Raw genomic sequence first — 24,458 nt, forward strand, 5'->3', positions numbered from 1 at the left:
GATGAAACAGTAATTATAAAAGGTTAAATTATACACCGTGAAAAGATAAAAAAACTTACTGACGTTTCGGACGTACGCTAGTCCTTCGTCGGAGTAAACAAATTTTCACGCTTTTTGCTTTTCTTTCTTCTTTTTTCTGTACACAAGGTGATGAATTGTGAATAAACCATTATGTTATGTTATGCTATGATTATTATATCCCTTTGCATCATCTTCTGTAGTGTTGTACTTTATTTATTCGCGTGTCCTTCTAGAACTTGTATTACGCCATGACCAAGAAAGATTGTTTTGACCCGCAAACAGCGTCGAGTTGATAACAATATATCAGGTTGGTTATTTTATGTGTGCAGCCAGTAGCAGATTAGTGAACATGGTTTAACCCATGCATCATTTACTTGACACCTACGCTACTGCTATTCTAGATGAAATATTGAACCGAACCACTAGGCTGTTTGGCGCCAATTGTTTTAGGTTAAATGAATTCTCTTTACTTATTTAACTTTATAAGTGCCGGGTTTGTTTAACAAAATGCTTTATTCTTTGGGCTTTACAATTTGACCTCAAATGTTAATGAAAAAGAGCCCTAAAACTTGAATTTATCCTTTTTTTGAATTCTTTCTTGTATATTTGTACACGTTTTGCTGTGTAGTTTTCACAAATATCTACTAATGATCAGAACCGAGGCATAACTGAGCTAGAAGCAAGTTGCAGCCGAGCGACTTTCCCGGCACGGCGCCTTAAAAAAACATGATTTTTAGTGATAAATAGCTAGTACATTTTTTTTCCATGGCTAATAATGTAATTTTTATGTCATTCACTTATAGTGGTTATTACTTAGCAATGCCTTACAAACAGAATTACTTGTAGTACACCAATAATCGACAGGTAGTCACCTTCAAAAGTAAATATCCATAATTTAATGCACAAATCTTTACGGGTAATAAACGTGTTGAACTAATTTACAGCTTGAAAGCAAACAAGGAAAAGTGAGTTGGTTGATTTACGAATGAAGAGACACGCTTAAGGTGTAAGATTAACGTTTGAATATTTGAAAAAAGCATGTCTTGCGTTCGAGGTTAAGTGTTTCATGTTGAAGGTCTTTGCTTCATGAGGACCCTTCCCGTAATAATGGTCGTCTATCCTTGTATCATTATGCTGATTTGATTGAAATAAATATATATCTATAAAGAACTGATGCCGACATACCTTGAGTTACTTCGTCACCATGGCAATAATAAGACATCCAATCACATGACGGGTTCTTGTCCACGGATAAGTGCCCCAACATCATTCCTCCCTGTCTGGTACGAGTGTCATGCAGGGCTCCCACGCAGGGTTCCCATGAAGGGTTTGTCTTTGCTTGTTTGTTCGGTGAGTCCAAGTCACGTAACATTTTCATTCCTGTACGTGATGTAACCCACACAAATACACGCTATAGTAAAATCTATTTTATCTATAATCCACCCCGGGTCAGCCAGTGGATACTGGTAAACCTAGATCATAGTATATAAGGTCTACTCTATCTATGATCCACCCCAGGTCAGCCAGTGGATACTGGTAAACCTAGGTCATGGTAATTCTATCTATAATCCACATCGTCCCGGGTTAATCAATAAATATTGGTAATATTGGAGAGTTGTTTTGATTACGCCGGCTACATTTGGTTCAATACTCGCTTCTTTGAACAAATGTTACTCAAACAACTCCGAGTGGATGAAAAAAATGCATTAAAATATTTCACTCAAACATAAACAAAGGTGTGGTCTAGTGTCCGTGTCAGTACACGGCTATTATCTATCTATTGATCTATCTATAGATATAATATAGATATATATATATATATATATATATATAGATAGATAGATAGATAGATAGATAGATAGATAGATAGATAGATAGATAGATAGATAGATAGATAGATAGATAGATAGATAGATAGATAGATAGATATGCGTGTATATTCCAGTCTCATTATATATGCCATAAAAGCCAGATCTATGAATATCTTAGTATCTCTCTTTCTCTTAATAAATATCGCTACCAAATATTTTTTCCTATGTTCGAGTTTCTTTTACAATGCATTTTTCAATGCATCGCTATACTAATTTTAGTGTGCACATTTGAAGGCCAAACACCCTCTCATTCATACTGTTTTCATTTGACAGTCTCAGCAGTCAGCCTCGAGCTGCGAGGCAATAGATATCAAGATACTTTCTTATTTGGCCTGGTTTATTTTTGTATCGCGTTGTTTTGTGTGGAGCTGGGAAAAGTGAACGTGGATGACTATAATGGCTTTGTGCTCTTGGAGACTATTGTATTGGGCATTAAGCATGTTAAGCAGCTGTTCCCCTGTCACCGTGCAGCTGCTATCAATGTTTTTAATTAAGCTCGCTCGAGTTCCTTAGAATTATCTGCCTGTTTGAGCCCGAATCATACTACTTGAGCTCATTTGTGGCCAAACAATTTATCTAAACTACTAAAAACAAGAGAAAATGGCCGATGAATCGAATTTATGATTTAGTAATGAAGATCATGACGATCAGAAAGCGAGGTTACATTGGATCTTTCTAACATCGTCAGTCATTTGCAGAGCGACAATATTAAGGCTGGACCTTCTCGCTTACCATTAACATTAATGAAATTTTCTTTTAACTTAACCTCAGTTTTGTATGGTAAGCCAATGTTATACGTAGTGTACTAAATGATACATGTTGGTCTTCTCGTTAAACTCCACGACCGTCGATTCGAATGATACTTTCATGAAAAAACACAACTACGACTATGTCGCTTATCGTTGGTGTACTCGCTACAAAGGTAAAAAATGGATTCTTTTCTTTTCTTTTTACACTCAGTTATTATCTGGAGTCGTAAAACAAATGTTTATCAATATATTCATCTTGTACTACAGCTTGTGGTGGTGTCTTTCTTGCTCCTCGCTACGAATGTGGTTAGCCAAGATACTTCACAAGATCAAGATAAAGGTAAACATCGAATAATTCTACTTATTTTTCACTTCATAATTTAACCGCGTTATTTCAACCATATAAAAAATAGAATGCGTAAAGCTATAAGGTTTTGGGTGTAAGAAGGAAGCGAGTGTGTGTTTGTGCGATTCTATACATATAGTTGTGATCTAGGTCACAGTCAAAAACTATGATTCCTTTCAGTCTCTTCTTCCGGCTTCCATGTTCAAGCGTGCGTGTGTATGTCAATGTGATTGATCTAAACTCTCTTCGTCTAACACATTTTGATTCATAACACGAAACCTTCATTTTTATTACTTTAAAAACCTCGTCTTTTTTGTTGAGAGGAAACATTTGGCGGTATACCGTGCATGTTGAATGACATGTTGAGGACTATTTTTGTTTGTGATATGGTATTTAAAGTACGTGCTTTAGCAATGTGATTTTAAAGGGCTCTTGGTGGCTTACTATTAAAACATCAAAAATCACTTCGAACTGATCTGACTTGGCTGAATGCGCGGCCTGTTGGACTGTGGGAGAAGAATGAAGATCTAGTCTAACATCAGTATCATTGGCAGTAAACCATTGTTAAATACTATAAGTGCGCAGATACCTCAACACTAGTATATACTAAGAGACTACTAAAGAAATACTGTAGCTCTAAGTTCACTCAAGGTAATAAAAAATTTATTACCACAAGAATTGTTAACCATTGTTTTTGATCGATATTTTTTTTGCATTTGGAAAGTCGTTGGAACTAGGGGTGCTTTATTCATTGCTATGTTATTTGTCTTCCTTTAGAGGCATTTGGCTTTTATTCACATACGATTCGAAATTACTTTACAAGAATATTGAAAGCATTAAAAATATTCCTGTGCATTTTTTAAAGTTTCTGGTCGTTCTGTGATCTCTTGCCCGAGTGAGACACTGAAGACATCCGTCCCACATAGGAATAACTCTACTCAAGAAAAATATGTCTTGTACAAGCACTCGTGAAAAAGGACTTGTTAAATTCCTTATCTTATTAGCAGCGGCGTTTTTATTTATTTGTAGCTTGGTCGGAAGAACAAACAGCACCCATCATTAATGTTTAATGATGAAGTTTGAATTGGATATCTCTCGAAAAACAATTCATGGTGTTTATGTGTAGCCGCGGGAACATATCATTATCAGCAACCGTTTTCTGACCTATAATTAGAAAAGCAATGAGTTTTTAAGATTACTAGCACACATAACTTGAATGATTTGGTCGAAGCATTTATGATGGGAACTGAATAAGATAAGAATCGTCGATTAGCAGATTTAAAACAATGAATGAAAACTGTAGATGATAAATGCATGCCTAAAATGAAAAATATATTAACTGAATACAAAGAAAAAGAAAAAAAGGTATGGAACGAAAAGCTATAGAAATATATCAATAAAAATGGAATAGCTTAGTTTGCGGGTGGGGGCTTGCCATTAGTTAGTCTTTCTATTGCATTGTACTTAGCTAGGAAAGTCATATCTCAAGATGCGTCTAGTGGCTACCACGCATGTACGAGTGCACTACAACTGAATATATTATTGGAACATTTGCAGCTGATATACTCAGTAATGAAGTCGCGACACATTAAGGATTTTTAATGACTTACAACTTATAATGAACCCCATTGTACATTAGAATATTTACAATGGATCACCTTAAAGACTTATTCTCATTCTCGTCTTCACTTCATGGCCAATAATGAGATCCATTTGAAGTTTATCTATTTTACTAATTATTCACCAACATTTTTTCATATTTCAATTTCAGACGTTTTTATTCCTAAAGTTGGCGGACTGACGAATGCTATCGTCTGTCAAGGTACCAAATACGACTTAAGATGTGCCAACTCGTCCATGCTACTCGTTATCAACAGTGCTACGTACGGCAGAGAAGAGCTTGGAAAAATTATATGCCCTTACAACTCGAAGTTTGAGAAAGAAGACAAGGATGACAAGACTAAATGTAAAGAGGACGTCAAGCCAAAAGTCAAAGAACTTTGTCACAAAAGAAAGGCATGTCAACTCTCTGCCACAAAAGAAGTCTTTGGTAGCCCTTGTAAAGGAATTTATAAATATTTGTTGGTCATTTACGCCTGTGGTAAGTACGATTTAAAATCATCTTTTTATTATATGCATAATTGTTGAGATTAAATGAATGAAATAATGTGGGCCCCTTAATAATCAAAAAGCGATCCTCTCACCGACCGTGCATTATATTTGTGTAAATGCATGGGATAAGTGCTCTACAACGTACATTATATTTCTATATATGCATTCCATTTGATATTACCTTCTTTTGGTTTCTTCTTGTTTTCTCTGTTTTTTTCTTTCAGCAACTGAGGAAGAAATTGAACAATTCTTTCTATCTTCGAACACTACGGTTCACTCTTCGCCGTCTCTTGCACTCTATACCACTCCTCCTAGTAGAATATCTGAACAAACAACCTTCCCTCCTGGCGACAATGTTTTTCTGCCTTTTACAAAGGCTATTGTGGCGGATAGTAAGGAACTAAATCTCTCTCTCTCTATCTCTCACTTCTATGTGTTTTTTTATTCACTTAAAATTTTCACAATCCAAATGATCTTACTCGCCACAAAACCTACTGAATTAGACTGTGCATTGTTACAAACGCGACTAGTCTACCAGTGACTTGACCGATGACACTGATATGACCTTCGCCATACCCTTACCCACTCACAGCCAGTGGAACGTCGCAGACCTTTATCTAATGAAAAACTTCATGCTTGAATCTAGATGGCTTGCAGAAATTTTTGTTCTTTCTAAATACTTGCAAGGATTTTCTTTCTTCTTCTTCAAACTCTAAAGCTCATTTCACAGAGGTGCTTAACCTATATTCTACTTCCATTATTCCCAGTGAGGGGCTCTTACTTCCGTGAGGTTAAAATCCACACACATTTACTTACCACTAAATTTAATAATATACACTCAATCGTCCCCTTCACAGTTCCCGGCGCCATCTTGAAAGGTAGCCGTGCCTTTGCATCGATGCGAGACGAACGATGAGATATGGATATGCGAATAATATTGTCCAAGGTGTTAAAAAAAGTTCTCTCTCATTGCAAGTTCATCGTTCGTCTCGCTTCGATGCAAAGGCACGGCTACCTCACAAGATGGCGCAGAGAACTGTGAAGGTGACTATTGTAAAATCACTGATGGAATCAAAATATAGAACATAGAAGCAGAGAACGAATATGCAGCACTACATCCCTCTATCGTTTTTTCTGTTTGATGCTTTAAGGCTAAAAGGATCGGTTCTATCGTGAGTGATTGGGTTAGGGAAAGTTTTTCATGTTGAACTCATAAGCTTAGCAAAGTATTGTATTTTGATCATTCAGGTCTACCAGTCTATGTACCCAAGAACGTGACAACGGTGAACGTGACCAAGCCGCCCAACGTAACGCAAAGTAACACAACTGTACCACCAACTACATCAACGTATAATCGAACAATGCGACTGAATTCAAGCTGTACAACTAGCTATGCTATCACACCAGAACCCGTGACTAGTGTAGTACCTTTGTTACCATCAACTAGTACTGTAGCCAAGACTGTTAATGACGATAAACAGCGGTCCAGTACAAGTACTGTCTCATACCTCAATTATTCCACTACTATTATGGGACTGCAGTCAAGCGCTCCTTTTCGATTAAGTACAGCAGGAACATTATTAATATGGTTTCTACACTTTAGGGGTAAGATAGTTAATGCGCCTGCGCAAACAAACACACACTTCTGATTGGCTGAATTCGAAAATAATTATAAGAACGAAGATTATGATGATTTGGAATATTTCAACAGCGTTTTACAAAATATTTTTTTGCAATAACTACGTGATCGATGCCACGTGATTCGAGCTCCTCCAATAAGGTTAGTGCTTTTTAGCTTCGCGTGTTGACTGCGTTCCCAGAATCTTTTGCACACTTTACAAATATATCAAGTTCGTGAGATATTTGTAAAGCCTTCCAGCACTAAAACGCACAGAAACGCACGAAATGCACTGGTTAACTTGACGCATGGATACTAAGGTAACACTGAACACTGCACTCTATGTTATTATCACGAGTCAGATTACGTTAACAAATGAATACCACTGACCACAACTACTGTGGCCTCAAGGTCACGTGATCAAAGTGTCATTTGCGAACAAAATCTTCAATTATATATTCAACATATTCACGTAGTAGTTCCATCTTCATTGTTTTATTGATAAGCATGTTGCATGGTCCAGCACATCGTAATATCAATCAGTGCAGTCGAGTGATAGTTATCTTATTGATCTATAGATAACTCGTCGTCGTATATAGCAGTATTCGTGATTACATCTGTGTGTGCTGCTATCATCATCGGTGGTGTGTTTGCTAGGTGTTGGTACCTCCGAAGACGAACAAAGTCACAGAACTTCGCGGTTCTACACAAACCCAAGCGATTCTTTGATCCGCCTCCGCAGTTCAAGCAATCAAATGGTCATGTGAGCAGGCGTCCGTCACATGACATCAATATGAATGACGATTTGTTAGCAGACCGTTCGCTGACCAAGAGGTCTGACCTGGTGTTTACTAAAGCTGATATTGAGAGCACGCCACGACACAAACACCAGAATCAAGGGTTAGTATTGATGGTTTTCAATCATTCCCAAGAGAATAAAATAACAAAATACACGACAGCCATGTTGGATGACATAACAAAAGAAACTAATGAGGAATCTAGTAAATTCATCCAACATGGCTGTTGTGAAAACCATTAATCTAAAGAGTGTTTTTTTCTGGATGCGAGCAATCATGTTGTGTGACAAGTTTCATTTCTCTTGTAGGTTAGCAAGCAAAGATGAAGCTGATGCACTTAAAGGAGACAATTCTACCTTCTACGTGAATCCCATATACGATAAGAATCGACAAGGCAGTACAGCATCTGGAGGGAGCACCCCATCTTCGCATCCACGGACGCAAGCGGGTCCTCATAGGCTGAGCAATGCTTCTGACAGTAAAACTGGTGTACTAGGTTCCCCTGCAAGAACACTTAACAAGCAACAACTGCGCTGTAACAGCATGGGCAACATTCCTCGTTCTAGTCATTCCAGCATGCAGAGAAGACACCCAAGCGCTGGAAATGTTGCTTCGAACAAAGACGTGTATCAGTATCCACAGCAACAGAGCCTTCTATACAATGCACCACAAATAAAAGCTGGAAATTACCAAGGTCAAGGCCAAGGCAATTACCAAGGTCAAGGTGGTTACCAAGGTCAACCGAGAGGTCCAATAAATCAGTCGCCTGCCCGACAAGGCGTTGGACCGCACCCCAGTAAAAATCCCATGAATCAAAAAGTAAATGCACCTCAACAAGGCTCACCAACAAAAACACCGCAACGCAATCGCCCTTCAGGACCGGGTGGCTCAACCTCGTATCCGGCCCCTGGACACCAGGGGAGAAGGGGTAACCGACCAAACAGCCCGTATGAATACGGTTCAACAGAGAAAGACTCATTAATGGATGGTCAAAGATACCCAGGGAGTAACGATCCAAATACTATACGCCACCATGGAAACGCTCCAGGAGAAATTGGCATTACAGTCAACCCTGCCGCCAATTCACAAGTTGGTCCCATGCAATATCGTAGTAATGGACCAATGCCTTCAAGAGAGGGACAACAGCCATTTGATCCCGCGGGTAACCACATCAAACAATTAGACGACGTTTCGGGATATGGTAAGATCAGAAGCAAACAACCAGCGGACACCCTATCTCCTCTTGATGTAACACATGCTGATTCAAGATTTCTAGGAGCTCCAAATTCTGATTCACATAGTTCTAGGGTAGTTGAGGGTAGTAGACCTCAAATACAGTACCCTGCCCCCCCGGATCCGGGAAGCGACAGTTCAGAGGATGATTTATATAGCATTGTTGCTAAAGGCAACTATGATTCTGTCATTAACGATCCACTCAACGTGCAACAAGTGTTTAGACCCGAGAGGAAAAAGCATAGAAATCCTCCAGGGAATACTAGTAGAACATCCTCTAGAAATTATGTGAGCGGACGGGATACATCGGTTTGAACCATGCAAGTATAATACGACTCATGGCGAGGTATTCTCGTCAAGAAGAACCTTGTCTCAACATTAATTCGAAGGCGTTTCTCGCAACAATTTCATTTCCCAAGAATTTACCTAACGTTTACACGACTTTGGCGTGTGGAAGTTTTTATAATTAATACTTTTGTTTGCAAAACATACAGCGCGTAATTTGGAATATCATTTGAATCGTCTTGTTCCCAGGACTCTCTCTTTATATAAAACGAGAGAAGAGCATGGGCAAAGGTCTTTAACAGCAAGATAGACAAATATTTCATTTCTAATTAGATTCATCTGGGGCGGCAGGCTGTGTTTCCATCTTTGCTTTTTAACCAAACAATTAGAACGAGAAGGCACCAAAACAAAACAAAAAAGTCAATCATTTTCGCTCTCTGACGTCAGAGTTTTCCGATGGGCAGGGGAACGAGTCTTGATTTGACTATTCGAGTTGTGCCGCATTTAACGGGACTTGTAACATATCCATTTGTTTTCTTGTTTTAGAGACAAAACACAACGGTATACGAAGCGAAGCGGACCTCCCTCCCTCGGACGGCGACACAGCCGACCGCCAGATGACATTTAGAATGTCTTTCTCTAAGAAGATGGAGCAATTCCAGCAAACTCTGTTTAGCAAATAACACAGAACAGATACATGAACTGTTAGTATTGATTACTAATCATGGTACTGACCCGCTAACGCACGGCAAGACGGCTGTCAGCTAGCCAGGAGTGATGGATTATAAACTAATACCAATAACAAATAAATAGGATAAATTAATGCTTAGAAGTGAGTGCTGAGCAATGTCAATGCTAATCAACTAAAAGTTTAACAAACAGAGCTTGTATAGTTTCTGATATTCGTTCATAGTAGTATAAAAGTGATCGTGCGGTTGGAAGGAGTTTTTAAGGATTAAAGTAGTATTAATAAAAAACGTGTGAGCACAGGAAACGGCAATGCTATCGATAACCAAGATTACACCGATAGAGTGTGTTCACAGCAGCCATGTTGGTGCCAGACAAAATGCAACATTTTTGCATGACAAGAAAACTTATTCAGTTCCCAAGGGAAAAAATGTCTTTTGTTTAACCAACCAACATGGCAGCCATGAACACACTCTATTGAATTTCTCAGTTTCATAAATAAAACTAATATAGAAAGCTTTTCAGTCTTTATTGGTTGCTTGTTTCCTTGTCTACGATACTCGTTTTGCAATACATTATATCGCTATTTTACATTATTTTCCTTGATTCAGTTATCGTAACTATTTATGTCATTATCAATATCTTTGGGTTCCGTTGCCGTGTCTATTGCATTATCTTCATTTCCAGTGACGTCATGTTCCGCGTCTTCATTCTCCTTCACGGCGTTTCTTTCTCCATCAGTCACGTCAGTTTCAGCCATCTTCCCTTCAGTATGTGTTACATTACTTTCACTGTCATTCAAATTTGGTTCTATGTGTGCTGTGTTATTTTCGTTACTGTTAAGTGCCAATGCGTTACTGTCACTATCATTGATTTTCGGTTCTATGTGTGTTGTGTTATTTTCGTTACCAATCAAATTCAGTTCAGTGTAAGTTGCCTTATTTTCGTTACCAATCACATCCGGATCAGTACGAGTTGCGTTACTGTCACCATCATTCATATTAGGTTCAGTTTGTGTTTTGTTATTTTCGTTCCCATTTTCCTTGGTTTCAGTACTTCTTGAAGACACTTCTATTCTTTTGCCCGTCATGTTAGGACCAGAGAATATAAAGTATGTTCCCATGAATAAGCCCTCAAGAGTGTTCCTGCCATGTGTTCTACATCCTGCTGGAGCACCAACCAGATTGATGGTTCCTTGAGCGAGGTGTAGTGCTAGAAATGAGATACAGTGCCTCAGAAGTGCACTCAAATGGTTGTTTTCTTGGCCTAAATAACAAGAATATTTATCAGTTTTATTGGCCTAAAGCTTCTTGTATTCCGACTCAGAGAATATTACATCAGTTTTCCCAGTAGAATTACGACTACACTGTAGCTGTTTTAAAGGGTACTACAAGGAGTACAAATGTATTTTAGGTATCCTACTGCCCTTGGTCACAATCAGCCCAAGTAAGATACTCTTCGTCACTTGTTTGGACTTCCTTTGGATTACATATTACACCTTTTGCTGTTCATTAACCTCGAAGGAATATCCCGGAGTAGTCAATCGATATTGATTTTGCCGATCGATAAATCGATACCGCTGATTTGATTGATATCGATTGTATCGATCAATCGTTAAAAATCTAACTCACACTAAATTTTTGTATCGATTTTTATCGATTGATTGATTATATACATATCGATTTTTTCGTTTCGTTATGTTCTTGAACAATTTCTATCGATGATCGTACGAGGGTCGTGTGGCTACGGATTTACACCACCGGCAATTACTCTTTCGTAACCATAGCTTGACACAAACTAGGAGTTTGTTATAGTGATCAGACAGCAAAAGTACTTGGGTAATTAGCTGCCTGATCTACATATTATTACTTGTGAATTAATAGTTATTAAATCTATTGCACTATCATCGATATTTTCGAATACTTTCCGTGAAATAAAGCTGATTATGTGATTGTACTCATTATTGGATCGAATTAAAGCTGTCAAATCTTGATCGATAAAAATCGATTAAATCGATAAAAATCGAACTCTCACCAATTTTTTTATCGATTTTAAACGATTTCCCATAAAAATCGATACAAATCAGCTGATTTCTATCGATTTTTATCGATTGACTACTCCGGGGGAATATTCATTGATGCGAAGGAGCATTGTCATTAGAGCGAACAGGCATCAAGAGTGCGATGGAACGTTCATTAAGAAATTTAGCATTGAATTTGACAATCATTGAATATGTTTGCGTGGGTTCATTAACGTTTTCAAAACTTTCATTAGCGTTTTGGTGCAGACAATAAACCACAACATACATTCAATTCAGTGTTTTGGACATTCATTTACGAAATACAATATAAGTATATTTTCATATTCATGATTGTCAAATTCAATGCTAAATTTCTTAATGAACTTTCCATAGCACTCTTGGGACTCCGTTCGCCATATTGTATGCCATTATATTGTATGCCTGTTTGCTCTAATGACAATGCTTCTTCGCTTCAATGAATATCCCCTCGCGGTTAATGAACAAAAGGTGTAGTGAAACCGTTCACTGTTCTTTGTATAGTTAATATTAACTAAATTTCCATACAGCTTTTTCAATGTTTTTTTTGCAAAAACCCTAATTTTTCTAGCTTTTCGATACTACTTGAAATTTGGTTCTCTGAATTTTAAAGAGGTCTATAGAGAGCGATCTAGCTGAGAAGAACAGAATCTTGAATCTTCCAAACTGCCCGGTTAGTTTTTTTACACTAAACGTAAGATTGTTCCGGGCTGTCAGGCACAGCGGACTTTACCCTGCTGGCAGTCTCGTTTTAATATTTTTTTTCTCGCTCGAGAGAAATTCAAAGGGCTCTGCCAGCAGAGTAAGCAGACTCCTTATTAATTCTTCTTCTTCAGACAACAAATTCCAAGTGTTACATTATAAATACTGACTTAAACTATAATATATTTAGCAAATTCTATTAACATCACCTGGTATAATAAAGAAGTGATCTCCCAGGCACCACAAGCCACTCCAAACATTTACAGCAGCAAATCCAAGTACATACACGAATACATGTTCCAAGAACGCTTTGATCAAGTATGGCCACGACAGAGAATTCCCAGTTAATTTTCTCTCTAATGGTTGATTTATTATAAAACAAAACAAACTAACAACATAACCAAAACTAGTTGTCGCTACACAGGTATATAAGCCGGTACCAACTGACATGTTTGCTACATAAATAGCCAGGTTCCACGTTCCTCTCCAGTAGCACACTATAGCTGTACTTATTATGAACACCGTCACAAAGTGGCTAATAAATATCTGAATTGATTTATTTTTTATACAGTTTATTAACGGTATTGCATCGAAATTAAATGAGGTGGATGGACTGGTTGTTTGATCTTTAAGGAGGTAACCAGGACAAAACACGATAGAACTGGTTGTTCTTGTTGCAGTAAGAAAGATAAAAGCCATACCATGAGAAACCAGAAACACTGTTAATGTGACACCAGCGAACATATCCATCAACATCCATACCCCTCGCCAGAAAGATATAGTTGATAATGATATTAAGTATATACAGATTTTCCAAGCGATTTGTAAATAAACTTTGTTGTAAATTGACAGTTTCTCTACCATCCATCCTTGTGTGCCTAAAATAAAGTGGCTAAATATTACTCCTAGACCCGTACTTAGTAACGCGCTATCAAGAATCGAGCCAGGAAGAATATAGAAATCCATGAGCATCCATGTACCTTGCCAGTAATATATCACCAACGGCGAAATAAAGGTACAAACAATCAAATAATCCAAAAGACGAAGGAAAATATTCTGAATCTTGGAACATGCCACCATATTCTTGGGCTAATTTGAGTTAAAATATGCGAGACAGCTGCTATTGATGTCTATTGATAATCTCAATGGTACACATGGCAGACTCGTGACTGCGAATCGTAACGTTATGATTCTTGACCAACTGGTTTATTCTTTTGATTGATGGATGTGTTTACTTCTTAAACGCAGTTGAAGAAGATCAGGAGCTATAGAAGTTATGAAAACCCAGTTCTGATCGAACCACCGCAGAAGAGCCAGACTTCCCTCAATAAATCTCTGGACACGGTAACTTGATAGAGTAGAATGTTTGATGTACGTCGACGAGAAAGGGTTAAAACTGGGGTCATGAAAATAACTGTAGAAAGATTCGAGTCCATATGATATGACACAAATTATTATCAGTAATAACGAATGGTAGTCGATTCATCTTACCCCTGGAAACTCGTAAACTATGGATCAAGTCGAATCCCTCAAGCTGTCGGCAGCGGCTTGTTAAAGTGTATATCAGGTCTAGAATTTTTTTACGGTTTTGGCATCTCTAGATGATATAAATAAATATTCCAAAAAAAAATTTTCGATTTCGAATTTTTTTCACCTCGAAATCAGCCTTCAAAGTTAGATTTCTGGCGACGCCCAGTCGTGTTGGCCGTGTTTTAGGAGACTGGTAACTAGTGACGTAAATTCGAGAACCGAGAAAAGCGATTGTCAAGGATACGAGTAGACAAAGTATTGTAAACATTGACCCGTTAGTGACTTTCATTCCTTCAAAAAACATAAATTTCAATATATAATTTCACAAGATGGCTACGAACTATTACGGGAGTGATTGCAGCTCTGAAAGCGAGATTTCAAGTATATATTCAGAGGAAGAGGATGGAGAAATAGAGGACGAATGCCATCAACACGCTGAAACACACGAGTCAGATGATAGCTACCCCAGGTCTGAATCTCACGAATTGGTAGGACCATATTCTTCAGAACCACTTGCTGATGCGGACTGGCTCAGTGAATATAACGAAGAAATTTAAAAGATCGAGAAGAGAAATGAAAAGCTTCAAGAAAGATTTGATGGCGTCACGCCGAATAGCGCTTGGTACGTAACTATCAAGATCTAGCTACAAGCTCACTCTTTTTGCAAAATATTTAGTTTCGTTTTGATTTTTTTACTAACTCGCAAATCTAAACGTTTCCTCTTTTAGGTGTAGATGCGGTCATTGCAAGAAAGACTTACTTCAAAAACCTCAAGAGTGTAATTGCTGTCACGAAATAGAGGGTTGTCTCGAGTCACTGAAGTCTTCCGAAGTGCTCGAAGAATTGGAAGTACCTCCCATTTGTGTGACCTTACATCCAGGGTTTGAGCCTGTTTGTTTAAATCGCTGGTCCCTACGTTCATCATGTGCCAAGTACCGCACTATCGACGGATATAAGTATAGACAAACTGGCAGTGAAGAAGAGTGAGTAAATCCTTTTTTTTCTTCTAAGCTTAGTTTTAATTACATGGGCCCAGAACAAGTAAGATAACTATGACTAATGTTTTCTTCCTTATTTTCTTATATCTTTTACTGTTCACGTGCTTTACAAGTCATACCATGCCGTTTTAAAGTATTACTTATTTCCATGATAATGATGTAAATAGCAATTGTAACTGACAGTTGTTTATTTCAAGAATATATTCTTGTTTGTTTGATAAGTTTATATACTAACAAATTATCATTTCATATTTTAGGCTTCTCCGTGCAACAGCTTACAGGGAATTCACCCAATTGGTTCATGGTTATCAAGGAGGAGGATCCAAGAGAATCCCACTGCCTGCTTGTGCTTGTCATGGTTATCAAGGAGGAGGATCCAAGAGAATCCCACTGCCTGCTTGTGCATACCACTCGATAAGAAAACAGTTTCCTAGCACCGATTTTTGTGGATACGAAGATAACGAGTGATACATATTATATTATAAACAGAACATTGCATTAGAGTGATTTTACTCGAAGCATGAAAAAAATTGCACTACATAGTAGTAGATATTCACTGTTTTCTTTTGTTTTACTTCAACTCTCCTCACTAATTATACAACTTTGTATCATGGGTCTAATAGAAATGACTCAAATTGCCTTTATGAGGGTTGTTTTGTATTTGTCACTTTGTCACAACTATAATAAAAAATTATAAAATAATTAATTGTAAAAAGTATTACAAAATGATACATTTCTACATATTAATATAAGAGTGAAGTCACTAAACCAGTGAAATGGATAGTAGACTAATACACCTTAGCACTGAGACTCTAATGCCATTGTTTTCTTTTGTGTCTATTTGACTATTACACCTTAACAAGTAATTTCTATTTCACGGGTTTAGTAACTTCACTCTAAAAGCAAGAGAGTATTAACTGCTTTTCTGGTTTTTAGGGCAGTCTTTCACATTCTTGTGTCCTTTCATGGGATTCTTGCAATGAGTGCAATGAGGGATTGATTTCTCTATCCTGCCTTCTCCAATCTTCTTTGTTTTCTTAATTTCGGCAGCTTTGGCTTCTTGTTCAAGTACCTGTGATACTGATAAAAGTAATGCACAAATTAGCATGAAGTGAATAGTTGATGACAAAATTGTTAGTTTATATTATACTTCTATTATGTTATGACTGTTAGATTATTCAACATATTAGAAATAAACCTTCATGACTTAGACACAACAGTCTAATTATGAAGAAAGATCTATAGTGAAAGCACTGAATAAGGACTTGGTGATATTTGAACACTGAAACAGAGTGCAGTCAGTATAACCAGTGAAATAGTACAAAATCTAAATACAGTCGAACCTCTATTAAGCGGCACTCTATTAAGCGGTCACCCTCTATTCAACGGTCACTTACTAAAGTCCCGAATTTTCTCTCTCATGTATACTGTAAACTTGACCCCTATTAAGCGGTCACCTCTATTAAGCGGACGTGGTCACCATATCAACGTACCAATTTGTAAACTTGCATTGTATTTCACCTTTATTAAGCGGTCACCTACTGGTTACACATTGATGTATTATGACACCAAATACATAAAACATGTCAACATTCTCTTAACAGTTGTTTAGATAGCATAACTTCAATAACAGATGTTCGTATTCTACGTCACTGTATATAAAGCAAATCCGCAGCACTAGCCAGTTTGTTTCGGCCAATTTCCACTTCGCGCAATTCCATGGTCACGAAGAGCTGTCGCTAGCGCTTAGCAAAGTGAACGACATGTTTCATGAACTTAAGTTGTCTGCCCCTAAATTACAAACAACCATAACTGAGTTTTTTTCATAATACTGTACTGTAACTTAAACAAATCATGATTTTTTATAGCAAGAACAAACCACTGTATTGTACGTACGTAGTCATGCAATGTTGTTCTACAGTTTGCGACGAAAAAAAATATTTTGAGTGAGCAATTTTGCACTTTATTGCTCTATTTTCTAGTGTTACTGTTTTCTAAGAATAAAATGTACATTTCGTGATCAATTATGCACTCTTTTGTTAATTTTCTACAAAATGTGGCCTAAATAAGTAAAACCTCTATCAAGCGGTCAACCTCTATTAAGCGGTCACTTGGCTAAGTCCCGTGGGTGACCGCTTAATAGAGGTTCGACTGTAGTAGTAATAATTAGCACAAATTCATTTGTTTTCTTTTGTTTGGTTAGCACTATTCAGTGCTATTCAGCTAAGCAAATTTCACAGGTATGATGATGGCACTCTTCAAACTTAGAAACATCAATGGGAAATAACATCCTACTCACATGGTGTTGTGGGTGGTACATTGTCTACAACCATACTCTTTCTTTTTTCCTTTTTTTCCAAAGCCACAGTTTTACTTTCTTTTACCAGCATCGTGTTCATTGATGGTGGGGTCATTTCTTTTAATTCTTTCTGTGCCTCTCTTAACATGTCTTCTTTCTGCAATGCTTCGAGAAAAGTGATGTATATCTCTTCCACATACCCTATTGATAAAAGATAAACAATAACATGTATACAAGTATTTTTTGACTTTTTGTTAAATCAGATGTGCCGAAATAGCAATTCTTACCATAATCTGGTTTTATTCTCACATCTCTTACAGTAGCCTCCCCATTTTTAAACTTCGGATAAATAAATCTCACTTGGTCTGATCCATCTGGCTTCTTTTTTGTCTCTCTAATGATATTGTAGTTGAAGTGGCTTACAGCAAGTATTTGTCTTGGAAGGAAAGAAAACAAAGAGAATGATTATAACAAATTATTATTCTTATTATTCGAATATCTTAGTTTGATTTCATTTGTTTCTTTATTTTGCATATTGCAATTCAAGTTTTTGCAAGAATGCAAATATTTAGTCATGCATTTATGTCTTATTTCTTGATAGCTTTTATATGAGAATAATACTATGATTATAATATTAGAAAAATCTATATAGTAAACAAACGATAGTGCTACAGTTGGGGCATATAGTCCAATATGTGTGACATTTTTTTATTATCAATCGACGACTTACCTTTCGGCGATTTCTTTGAGAATTGTTGGCTTCAGCTGAACTAGTCGATGGAACTGGGTAAAGTTTTGGGTATGACACAATTCCGGTCTCATCCCTTACTAAGTGTGCCAGCTTTCTGTCGTCTTCTCCGAAAGAGTAACGCTGACTGTAGTCCTCTGGAGAAAAGTGCTCCGAGCATATTGCCGAAGTCGCCGTAGGCGTCCATTTTGCTCGCCTTTTCAACACAAAATCGACCCATCTTTTCCTTCTAGCCTTTGCTATTGGTCGGTCATCATTAAAATAAGGGATCGTATGAAGTTTTATGCCTTTCTTCGTTATATTTGAACACCCTCCAACCACGCACCTACTAGGCATATTTACAATACTTCGAAAGGCCGATCTAAACTGTGTCACCGAATTTACGTCACAGAAAAACTAGTGCCAGTCCATTAGCGTCTCCCAAAACACGGCCAACACGACTGGGCGTCGCCAGAAATCTAACTTTGAAGGCTGATTTCGAGGTGAAAAAAATTCGAAATCGAAAATTTTTTTTGGAATATTTATCTATATCATCTAGAGATGACAAAACCGTAAAAAAATTCTAGACCTGATATACACTTTAAGCATTTATGAAAATGAAAATAAGGAAACGAAAAGCTTATCAAACACAGGGAGCCCAATATTAAAGGTAAACATAAATGTCAAGTATAGTGGAAATTTGTGAGAGTAATTCCTGCGCTTGAATCAATCAGTTTCCTTTAGAATTTGTCAATAAAACGTTCGTATAAATACAGAAAACAAATTACAAAAGTGTTAAAATGCACACGAAAACGTTCCTATCCCGTATATAGGATAACATCAGCAGAATGGGCCTAAATGGACCCAGAAGTTCCTTGATGGACCACCATGCGTCCATTACTCTCAAAATGGGCCTTTATCGTTAATGTAAAAAGTGCTTAAAAAGGCCTTAATGTACATGAAAGACCCCTTAGGGGCCAGCGAGTGCCTGTTATGTCTTTATTATCGACGTCTAGTAGAAGAACTGGCTCTCTGGAACTGATCCTCGATTGGTAACAGGGACATGAATAAGATACAGCCGCACGAACAGGGTCATTCACTGACACTTTGTCTCCTTGAGGAACAACAGTAATATGGACCACAGGTAAAGGTGTGGGACCATATTTTGGTGGTGCATCTAGTAAATCTCCAGTTGTTTTCTCCCAGGCACAGCCCCACAGAAAAACGCCATAAACAAATATGCCCTCTAGAGGAGGTTCACGGAGCTGGAAACAAACCCAAAGACCACCAATGAAACGGGTTGATACATAAAGAGATATATACAATATATACATAGATATATATATATACAATATATACAAACATAGATAACTCACGTGATCCTTATCTCGACCAGTGATTTCAGTCTGGAAGACATACGGTTCGTTACCAGATGCTTTGCCCTCAAAGTGTCGAACTGTTTCCTGAAATACGCAACATGCAATCGATTTAGAAATAAAGTGAGTTCTTTTTGCTGAGAGTCACTTAAGGATGTAGTATTCTGTACCTGTTTAATGACGGACAGAAGACGTCGGGGGTTAAAAAATGCACCCAACCAGTAAGCAGGCACTCGATCCCGACCCTGGAAAAACAAAACAAAAAACAACAAAATGATTATTAGTGAATTAGAAGTACATTTACTCCGGGCGCAGTATCCCCGTCCCCTCCCCTCACAGTACCTGGCTACAGTTTTCCCGTTCCCTCCCCTCATAGTACTTTGGTACAGTATTCCCGTCCCCTACCCTCACAGTACCTGGCTACAGTTTTCCCGTCCCCTCCCCTCCTATCACAGTACCTGTACGACTATGCGATCTATGTGTGAGAATCTGCTGGATAAATCAGTAAACCAAGAGGCGATGCTCCATGTGGGTGGAGGAGAGACTTCTCCACTCAGCTCGATCCACTTTGCAGGTATTCTAGAGTGATACAGATCATCAGATGCTTGTAGAAGCTCTTCAGTTAGTCTGTCTCCATAGATATCATCATCTGTTGCGACTTTGATGGCCTACAAGATAACATAAATATGTTTTAATGTATGATAAAGGAAACAAAGATGCGAGGAGAGTGCTGTAATGTCTTACCATCAGTGTCTCTCGTACTGCCACCAGCAGTCTTAACATACAGTCCACTTCAGCCAGTATAAATAGATTGAATGGGTTAGCACCCCCAGCTTTTTTCATGCGTTCATATACACTCTCCTAAGCAAAAGAAACGTATGGTTACAGTTTGATTGAGTGTCCAGGAACAGACCACATGACTGGAATCGAAAGAACATCTTACCCTATTCCAGGCTTTTGGTAACTTGGATAACATAGTAACACACAGCTCGTTTAGCTCTACTTCTTTACGGCTCCTCATCGCCACAATACTGGCACTAGCAAATACACCAGCCTCCGCCAAACACAATGCGCCAGCTCCAATAGCCTGGGAACTAGAGCTCTGAAGTACTACCCCGGATGTTGGTGTGAGGGATGAGGGATCACTGACCGCGTGTGTTAGGCTATCTGAAGCAGCCATATGGTCAAGTAAAAGATTAAGTCGAGTGAATACGTACTGATGATCTGGTAGATGGGTCTGTGGGTAACAAACAAGTTATCAGCCACTGAAATTAGCGTTTCAGGTGGAGGAAAAACTGGGTCGAGTTGGCATTGCAATGCACTCTGGGACTGTTTTGAGGGACAAAATATACGCCATCTTGGAAATTTGTCGTCTAAAACATTCCCATAATGCGTTGCGATGTCAACTCAACTCAGTTTTTCCCTTGACCTCTGAATGGCTAATATCCATGGTGGATGGATTTGCCAGTGACTATTAACGATATAACCGTTACCTCTAGAGAAGAATGGATTCCACAAGCTTCAGGTATTTCTAATATATCAGTCGATACTGACTCCATAGCTGATAGGATAGTACTTGCACGTATATGACTACCAAATAACGCTTGTGGTAATTTGTACTTGGCTGGCAATCGAAACATAAGGGATATTTTTTAGAAAGAGGGACGAGAATAATAGGGTCTAATAATAAATATATGATCAAGATTATCAATGTTAGTCCTTACTCTTTGCTGCTTCAAACTCTCTCTTAACAGCTGCAGGGCTGATCCAGTAATCGATGATAGAACTGAGTGCCTGACGGTCGAACTCATCACTTACGCTACTACCGTACACCACCTGGTAATGTAAAACAAATGTATTATATTACCAACACTTCGCTGTCAATCATTCTGCATGCATTATTTATAATAATCACTGTATTACGTTACCTCAGCCAGCATGTAACGCAATCCATTCCACTGTATGCTTCTTGTGTTTCCTCCAGCAGCAGATAAGTCAGCGGTATCTTGGAATTCTCTGACAGCCAGATCAAGGGCTTGCTACACGACATGAAGCAAATACAAGTAATCAATCAATCAAGTAATCATCACAATTACTCATCAATAAACAAGAGTGTTCCATCTTACCCATAATTCTCCTGTTCCAATGTTGCGTAAATCCTCGGGGTTGTTCCAGCCCACATGTTTAAACCGTGATCTTAGTCTAACAGCACTGTGTACCATACAGATATTATGCAGCACAGCAGGCCATTCAGCACGGTTACTCACACGTAACAAATCGTTATCAACCCAAGTCATGGACCGTAGTAAACTGTCTTTAGTACTCTATCAAATACATACATGTAAATGTTAGTGTTGCTGGGAAGATGGTTGAGTACCTAATATCATGGATACCATACCTGTGGTGAATCAGCTACTACTTTGACAGCTGTCTGGAGTAGAGAGAATGGTATGTCTGGCCTGGGTTGGATAGACACCCACAACCTGAACTCTGGATCTACTGTCTTGGTTTCCTGCATGAAGGAGTCTAGCGCGCTCAACAGACGAGGAGTGTTATGAGCATTATGTAGAAGAACCCAGCTTCCCTGTAACAGACAGACAGACAGACAGACAAGTGATATAACACACTGAATGGTGTGTCAGTACCAGCAACACATGACTAACCTGAACCATTGCTTTGTGGATTAGTTTTCTAGCCATACGTTCTTCATTACTACCAACATTAGTGAGTCCAACAACATGCAGTTCGACCTATTACATAAGTATAAGTTCATTATGCGTAAATAAACCGACTGACAGACCTTAAGGTGGCTGCCTACTTTTGAACGTTCGATTTGAGCCCACGATGTGCGCGCGCTCAAAAACCGCTGAAAAATCTACAAGATTTTATTGAAGAACCATACGCGTTTTGAGCTTCAACAGGGCAAAACCCTCAAATTTTGCACGGGACTCTATATTTTTTATAGCTCATTCGAAAAAACTCCTAAAAATCTAGGTTATATCAAAATTTTAGGAAAAGTTTAAATCAGGAACACGTGAAAAAATAGATTTTTGTAGGGATTTTTGTTCGACTTTATGAGATTTTTTAAGAGCACCGAAAGTACAAAATATGACAAATCAATGTTTCTCTCTTTCTTTTTGTCGAAAATTTCCTGGTATTATTGTAGAAGGATTGACTAGCCTTCGTTCGTGCAATCATATAGTCTGCAAATAACTATTATCTTATGAATCTTAATTTTTTTCTTATCACTTCCGGTGGCGCAATTTTTACTCCAAAAGCTCGTGCGTAGGCTTCCATTAAATGCTGATTATTTCAAAAACAAGCTCGGGACACCCTATTTTTCTTTCCAGATTTGGAATCAGCATTAAATTTCAATTCGGAAATCGAAGTTTTAAAAAAAGCTTAAATCAATTTCCAAAAGTAGGCAGTCACCTTAAACAGATAGACAGACAGACAGACAGACAGACAGACAGACAGACAGACAGACAGACAGACGGAAGGACGGACCGGAAAACAGGCAGGCAGGGCCAGGAAAAGCAAAAAGACGGATAGACAAACTGTCAGATCTAAAAGATTGAGAAACCTGTTTCCTTTGAGCAGCATCTATCACGACTCTCTCCACCATGTTCGCTTCTTGCGTATACAGCAATACAATTGGCCTGCGGCAATCACTTTGACGATAGGCTGCGGGAAGGTCCATGGGAAGTTCCCCTGTGTATCTAAACACATCAAAGTGTATTATCAATATTGGTGTATTGGTGTCAGTGTAGTGGTATGGTATACTGTGTGGGGTATGATGTATTGGTGTCACTGTAGTGGTATGGTATACTGTGTGGGGTATGGTGTATTGGTGTCACTGTAGTGGTATGATATGCTGTATGGGGTATGGTGTATTGGTGTCAGTGTAGTAGTATGGTATACTGTATGGGGTATCATGTATTGGTGTCAGTGTAGTAGTATGGTATACTGTGTGGGGTATGGTGTATTGGTGTCACTGTAGTGGTATGATATACTGTATGGGGTATGGTGTATTGGTGTCACTGTAGTGGTATGATATACTGTATGGGGTATCATGTATTGGTGTCAGTGTAGTGGTATGGTATACTGTATGGGGTATGATGTATTGGTGTCACTGTAGTGGTATGGTATACTGTATGGGGTATGGTGTATTGGTGTCAGTGTAGTGGTATGGTATACTGTATGGGGTATGATGTATTGGTGTCACTGTAGTGGTATGGTATACAGTATGGGGTATCATGTATTGGTGTCAGTGTAGTGGTATGGTATACTGTATAGGGTATGACATATTGGTGTCAGTGTAGTAGTATGGTATACTGTATGGGGTATGATGTTGGTGTCAGTAGTCTACAACGTACCTTTTCCCTAAAACAGATGTTATAAAACACATGGATGCAGGTAACAAACGATCACCACGCAAGGCTCGTATGACCATCAGTCTTTGAATGGGAGTGTACCTAACCCAACGCAATAGAAAAACAAATAGTTAAGACATTAGGTAACCTTGTATGACATGGGTATATATAATTATTGTACATACTTGTCATCTAGCCCATCTGGTAACGCTACTAGTTCTGGTTTCTCGTGTTCAGTGATCTGTCTCCACTGTGTTTCACGTCCATCCTTGGCCATTTTGTCAAATGGGTCTTGAAACCACTCAAAGTGTTGTGCTAAAAGCTGAAAAACGAAGTGAGATCAATAAAAGACAGTAACACAATCTTATTGATAAAGGTGTTTATCTACCTGTAAGTTTGCATATTGTTCATCGTGCATCCAATCAAAAGGCTTCTTTCCTTGTGCTCGTGATGACAAGTCTGAAGCAAGGTTTGGATTCAGCGCTGTTTTCACTGTTGCACCAAATGTTGGATGAATCAGGAACTCGCGATCACCAGCACTAATGCGATTAGCCGAATCTTCCACCTGAAAACAAGAGGATATTAGCTTTAGTTCCACTGTTAATTACGATAGGTACATGTGCGTAACCCGAACCTCTCAAGAGTATTTCTAAGTAAGCATAAAATGACGCTTATTTT

General features: G+C 38.3%; 4 protein-coding genes and 1 long non-coding RNA gene across 8 annotated transcripts in view; 2 read left to right on the top strand and 3 right to left on the bottom strand.

Moving 5' to 3' along the window:
- The first annotated feature begins 2,389 nt into the window (after positions 1-2,389).
- Positions 2,390-10,238, top strand: LOC116295804 (uncharacterized). Of its 4 annotated transcripts, XM_031703743.2 has the most exons (7): positions 2,392-2,814; positions 2,909-2,981; positions 4,759-5,088; positions 6,348-6,704; positions 7,296-7,617; positions 7,823-8,715; positions 9,579-10,238. In XM_031703743.2, the coding sequence occupies exons 1-7, from the start codon at positions 2,782-2,784 to the stop codon at positions 9,713-9,715; spliced, it is 2,145 nt and encodes a 714-aa protein (XP_031559603.2). In that variant the 5' UTR covers positions 2,392-2,781; the 3' UTR covers positions 9,716-10,238. The 4 variants fall into 4 exon arrangements, with proteins under 4 accessions (XP_031559602.2, XP_031559600.2, XP_031559601.2 ...); XM_031703742.2 differs by lacking the exon at positions 6,348-6,704 and adding an exon at positions 5,324-5,491 and having other exon boundaries at positions 2,390-2,814; positions 7,823-9,717; XM_031703740.2 differs by having other exon boundaries at positions 2,391-2,814; positions 7,823-9,717.
- Positions 10,230-14,115, bottom strand: LOC116295806 (uncharacterized). The gene is made up of 3 exons (XM_089037937.1): positions 13,969-14,115; positions 12,687-13,891; positions 10,230-10,985 (listed from the first exon to the last, which is right to left on the bottom strand). The coding sequence occupies exons 2-3, from the start codon at positions 13,555-13,557 to the stop codon at positions 10,327-10,329; spliced, it is 1,530 nt and encodes a 509-aa protein (XP_088894063.1). The 5' UTR covers positions 13,558-13,891; positions 13,969-14,115; the 3' UTR covers positions 10,230-10,326.
- Positions 14,116-14,614: 499 nt separating this feature from the next.
- LOC148906548 (uncharacterized) lies at positions 14,615-15,568 on the top strand. The gene is made up of 3 exons (XR_016121341.1): positions 14,615-14,629; positions 14,736-14,990; positions 15,263-15,568. It is a non-coding gene; the product is annotated as an uncharacterized LOC148906548 (long non-coding RNA).
- Positions 15,569-16,501: 933 nt separating this feature from the next.
- On the bottom strand, positions 16,502-18,197 carry LOC148906549 (uncharacterized). Its single transcript, XM_089037938.1, has 3 exons — positions 18,035-18,197; positions 17,592-17,740; positions 16,502-17,505 (listed from the first exon to the last, which is right to left on the bottom strand). The coding sequence occupies exons 1-3, from the start codon at positions 18,124-18,126 to the stop codon at positions 17,297-17,299; spliced, it is 450 nt and encodes a 149-aa protein (XP_088894064.1). The 5' UTR covers positions 18,127-18,197; the 3' UTR covers positions 16,502-17,296.
- Positions 18,198-18,777: 580 nt separating this feature from the next.
- The window catches only part of LOC116295803 (dynein axonemal heavy chain 8), a 32,655-nt gene continuing 26,974 nt past the window's right edge, over positions 18,778-24,458 (bottom strand). Inside the window, exons 77-92 of the mRNA XM_031703739.2 lie at positions 24,169-24,345; positions 23,966-24,102; positions 23,784-23,882; positions 22,991-23,126; positions 22,071-22,157; positions 21,806-21,991; positions 21,534-21,731; positions 21,336-21,446; positions 21,132-21,243; positions 20,901-21,031; positions 20,351-20,644; positions 20,152-20,268; positions 19,866-20,075; positions 19,578-19,652; positions 19,408-19,494; positions 18,778-19,296 (exon numbers count right to left, since the gene is read on the bottom strand). Of these exons, the coding sequence (XP_031559599.2) occupies positions 18,970-19,296; positions 19,408-19,494; positions 19,578-19,652; positions 19,866-20,075; positions 20,152-20,268; positions 20,351-20,644; positions 20,901-21,031; positions 21,132-21,243; positions 21,336-21,446; positions 21,534-21,731; positions 21,806-21,991; positions 22,071-22,157; positions 22,991-23,126; positions 23,784-23,882; positions 23,966-24,102; positions 24,169-24,345 (2,484 nt within the window). The 3' untranslated portion in view covers positions 18,778-18,969. The remainder of the gene's footprint in view (positions 19,297-19,407; positions 19,495-19,577; positions 19,653-19,865; positions 20,076-20,151; positions 20,269-20,350; positions 20,645-20,900; positions 21,032-21,131; positions 21,244-21,335; positions 21,447-21,533; positions 21,732-21,805; positions 21,992-22,070; positions 22,158-22,990; positions 23,127-23,783; positions 23,883-23,965; positions 24,103-24,168; positions 24,346-24,458) is intronic.

Source organism: Actinia tenebrosa, unplaced genomic scaffold (assembly GCF_029948245.1).
Source record: "Actinia tenebrosa isolate PJP-AT-01 unplaced genomic scaffold, QUT_ActTen_1.0 PGA_scaffold5__44_contigs__length_20552954, whole genome shotgun sequence".
Classification (NCBI taxonomy): Eukaryota; Metazoa; Cnidaria; class Anthozoa; order Actiniaria; family Actiniidae; genus Actinia; species Actinia tenebrosa.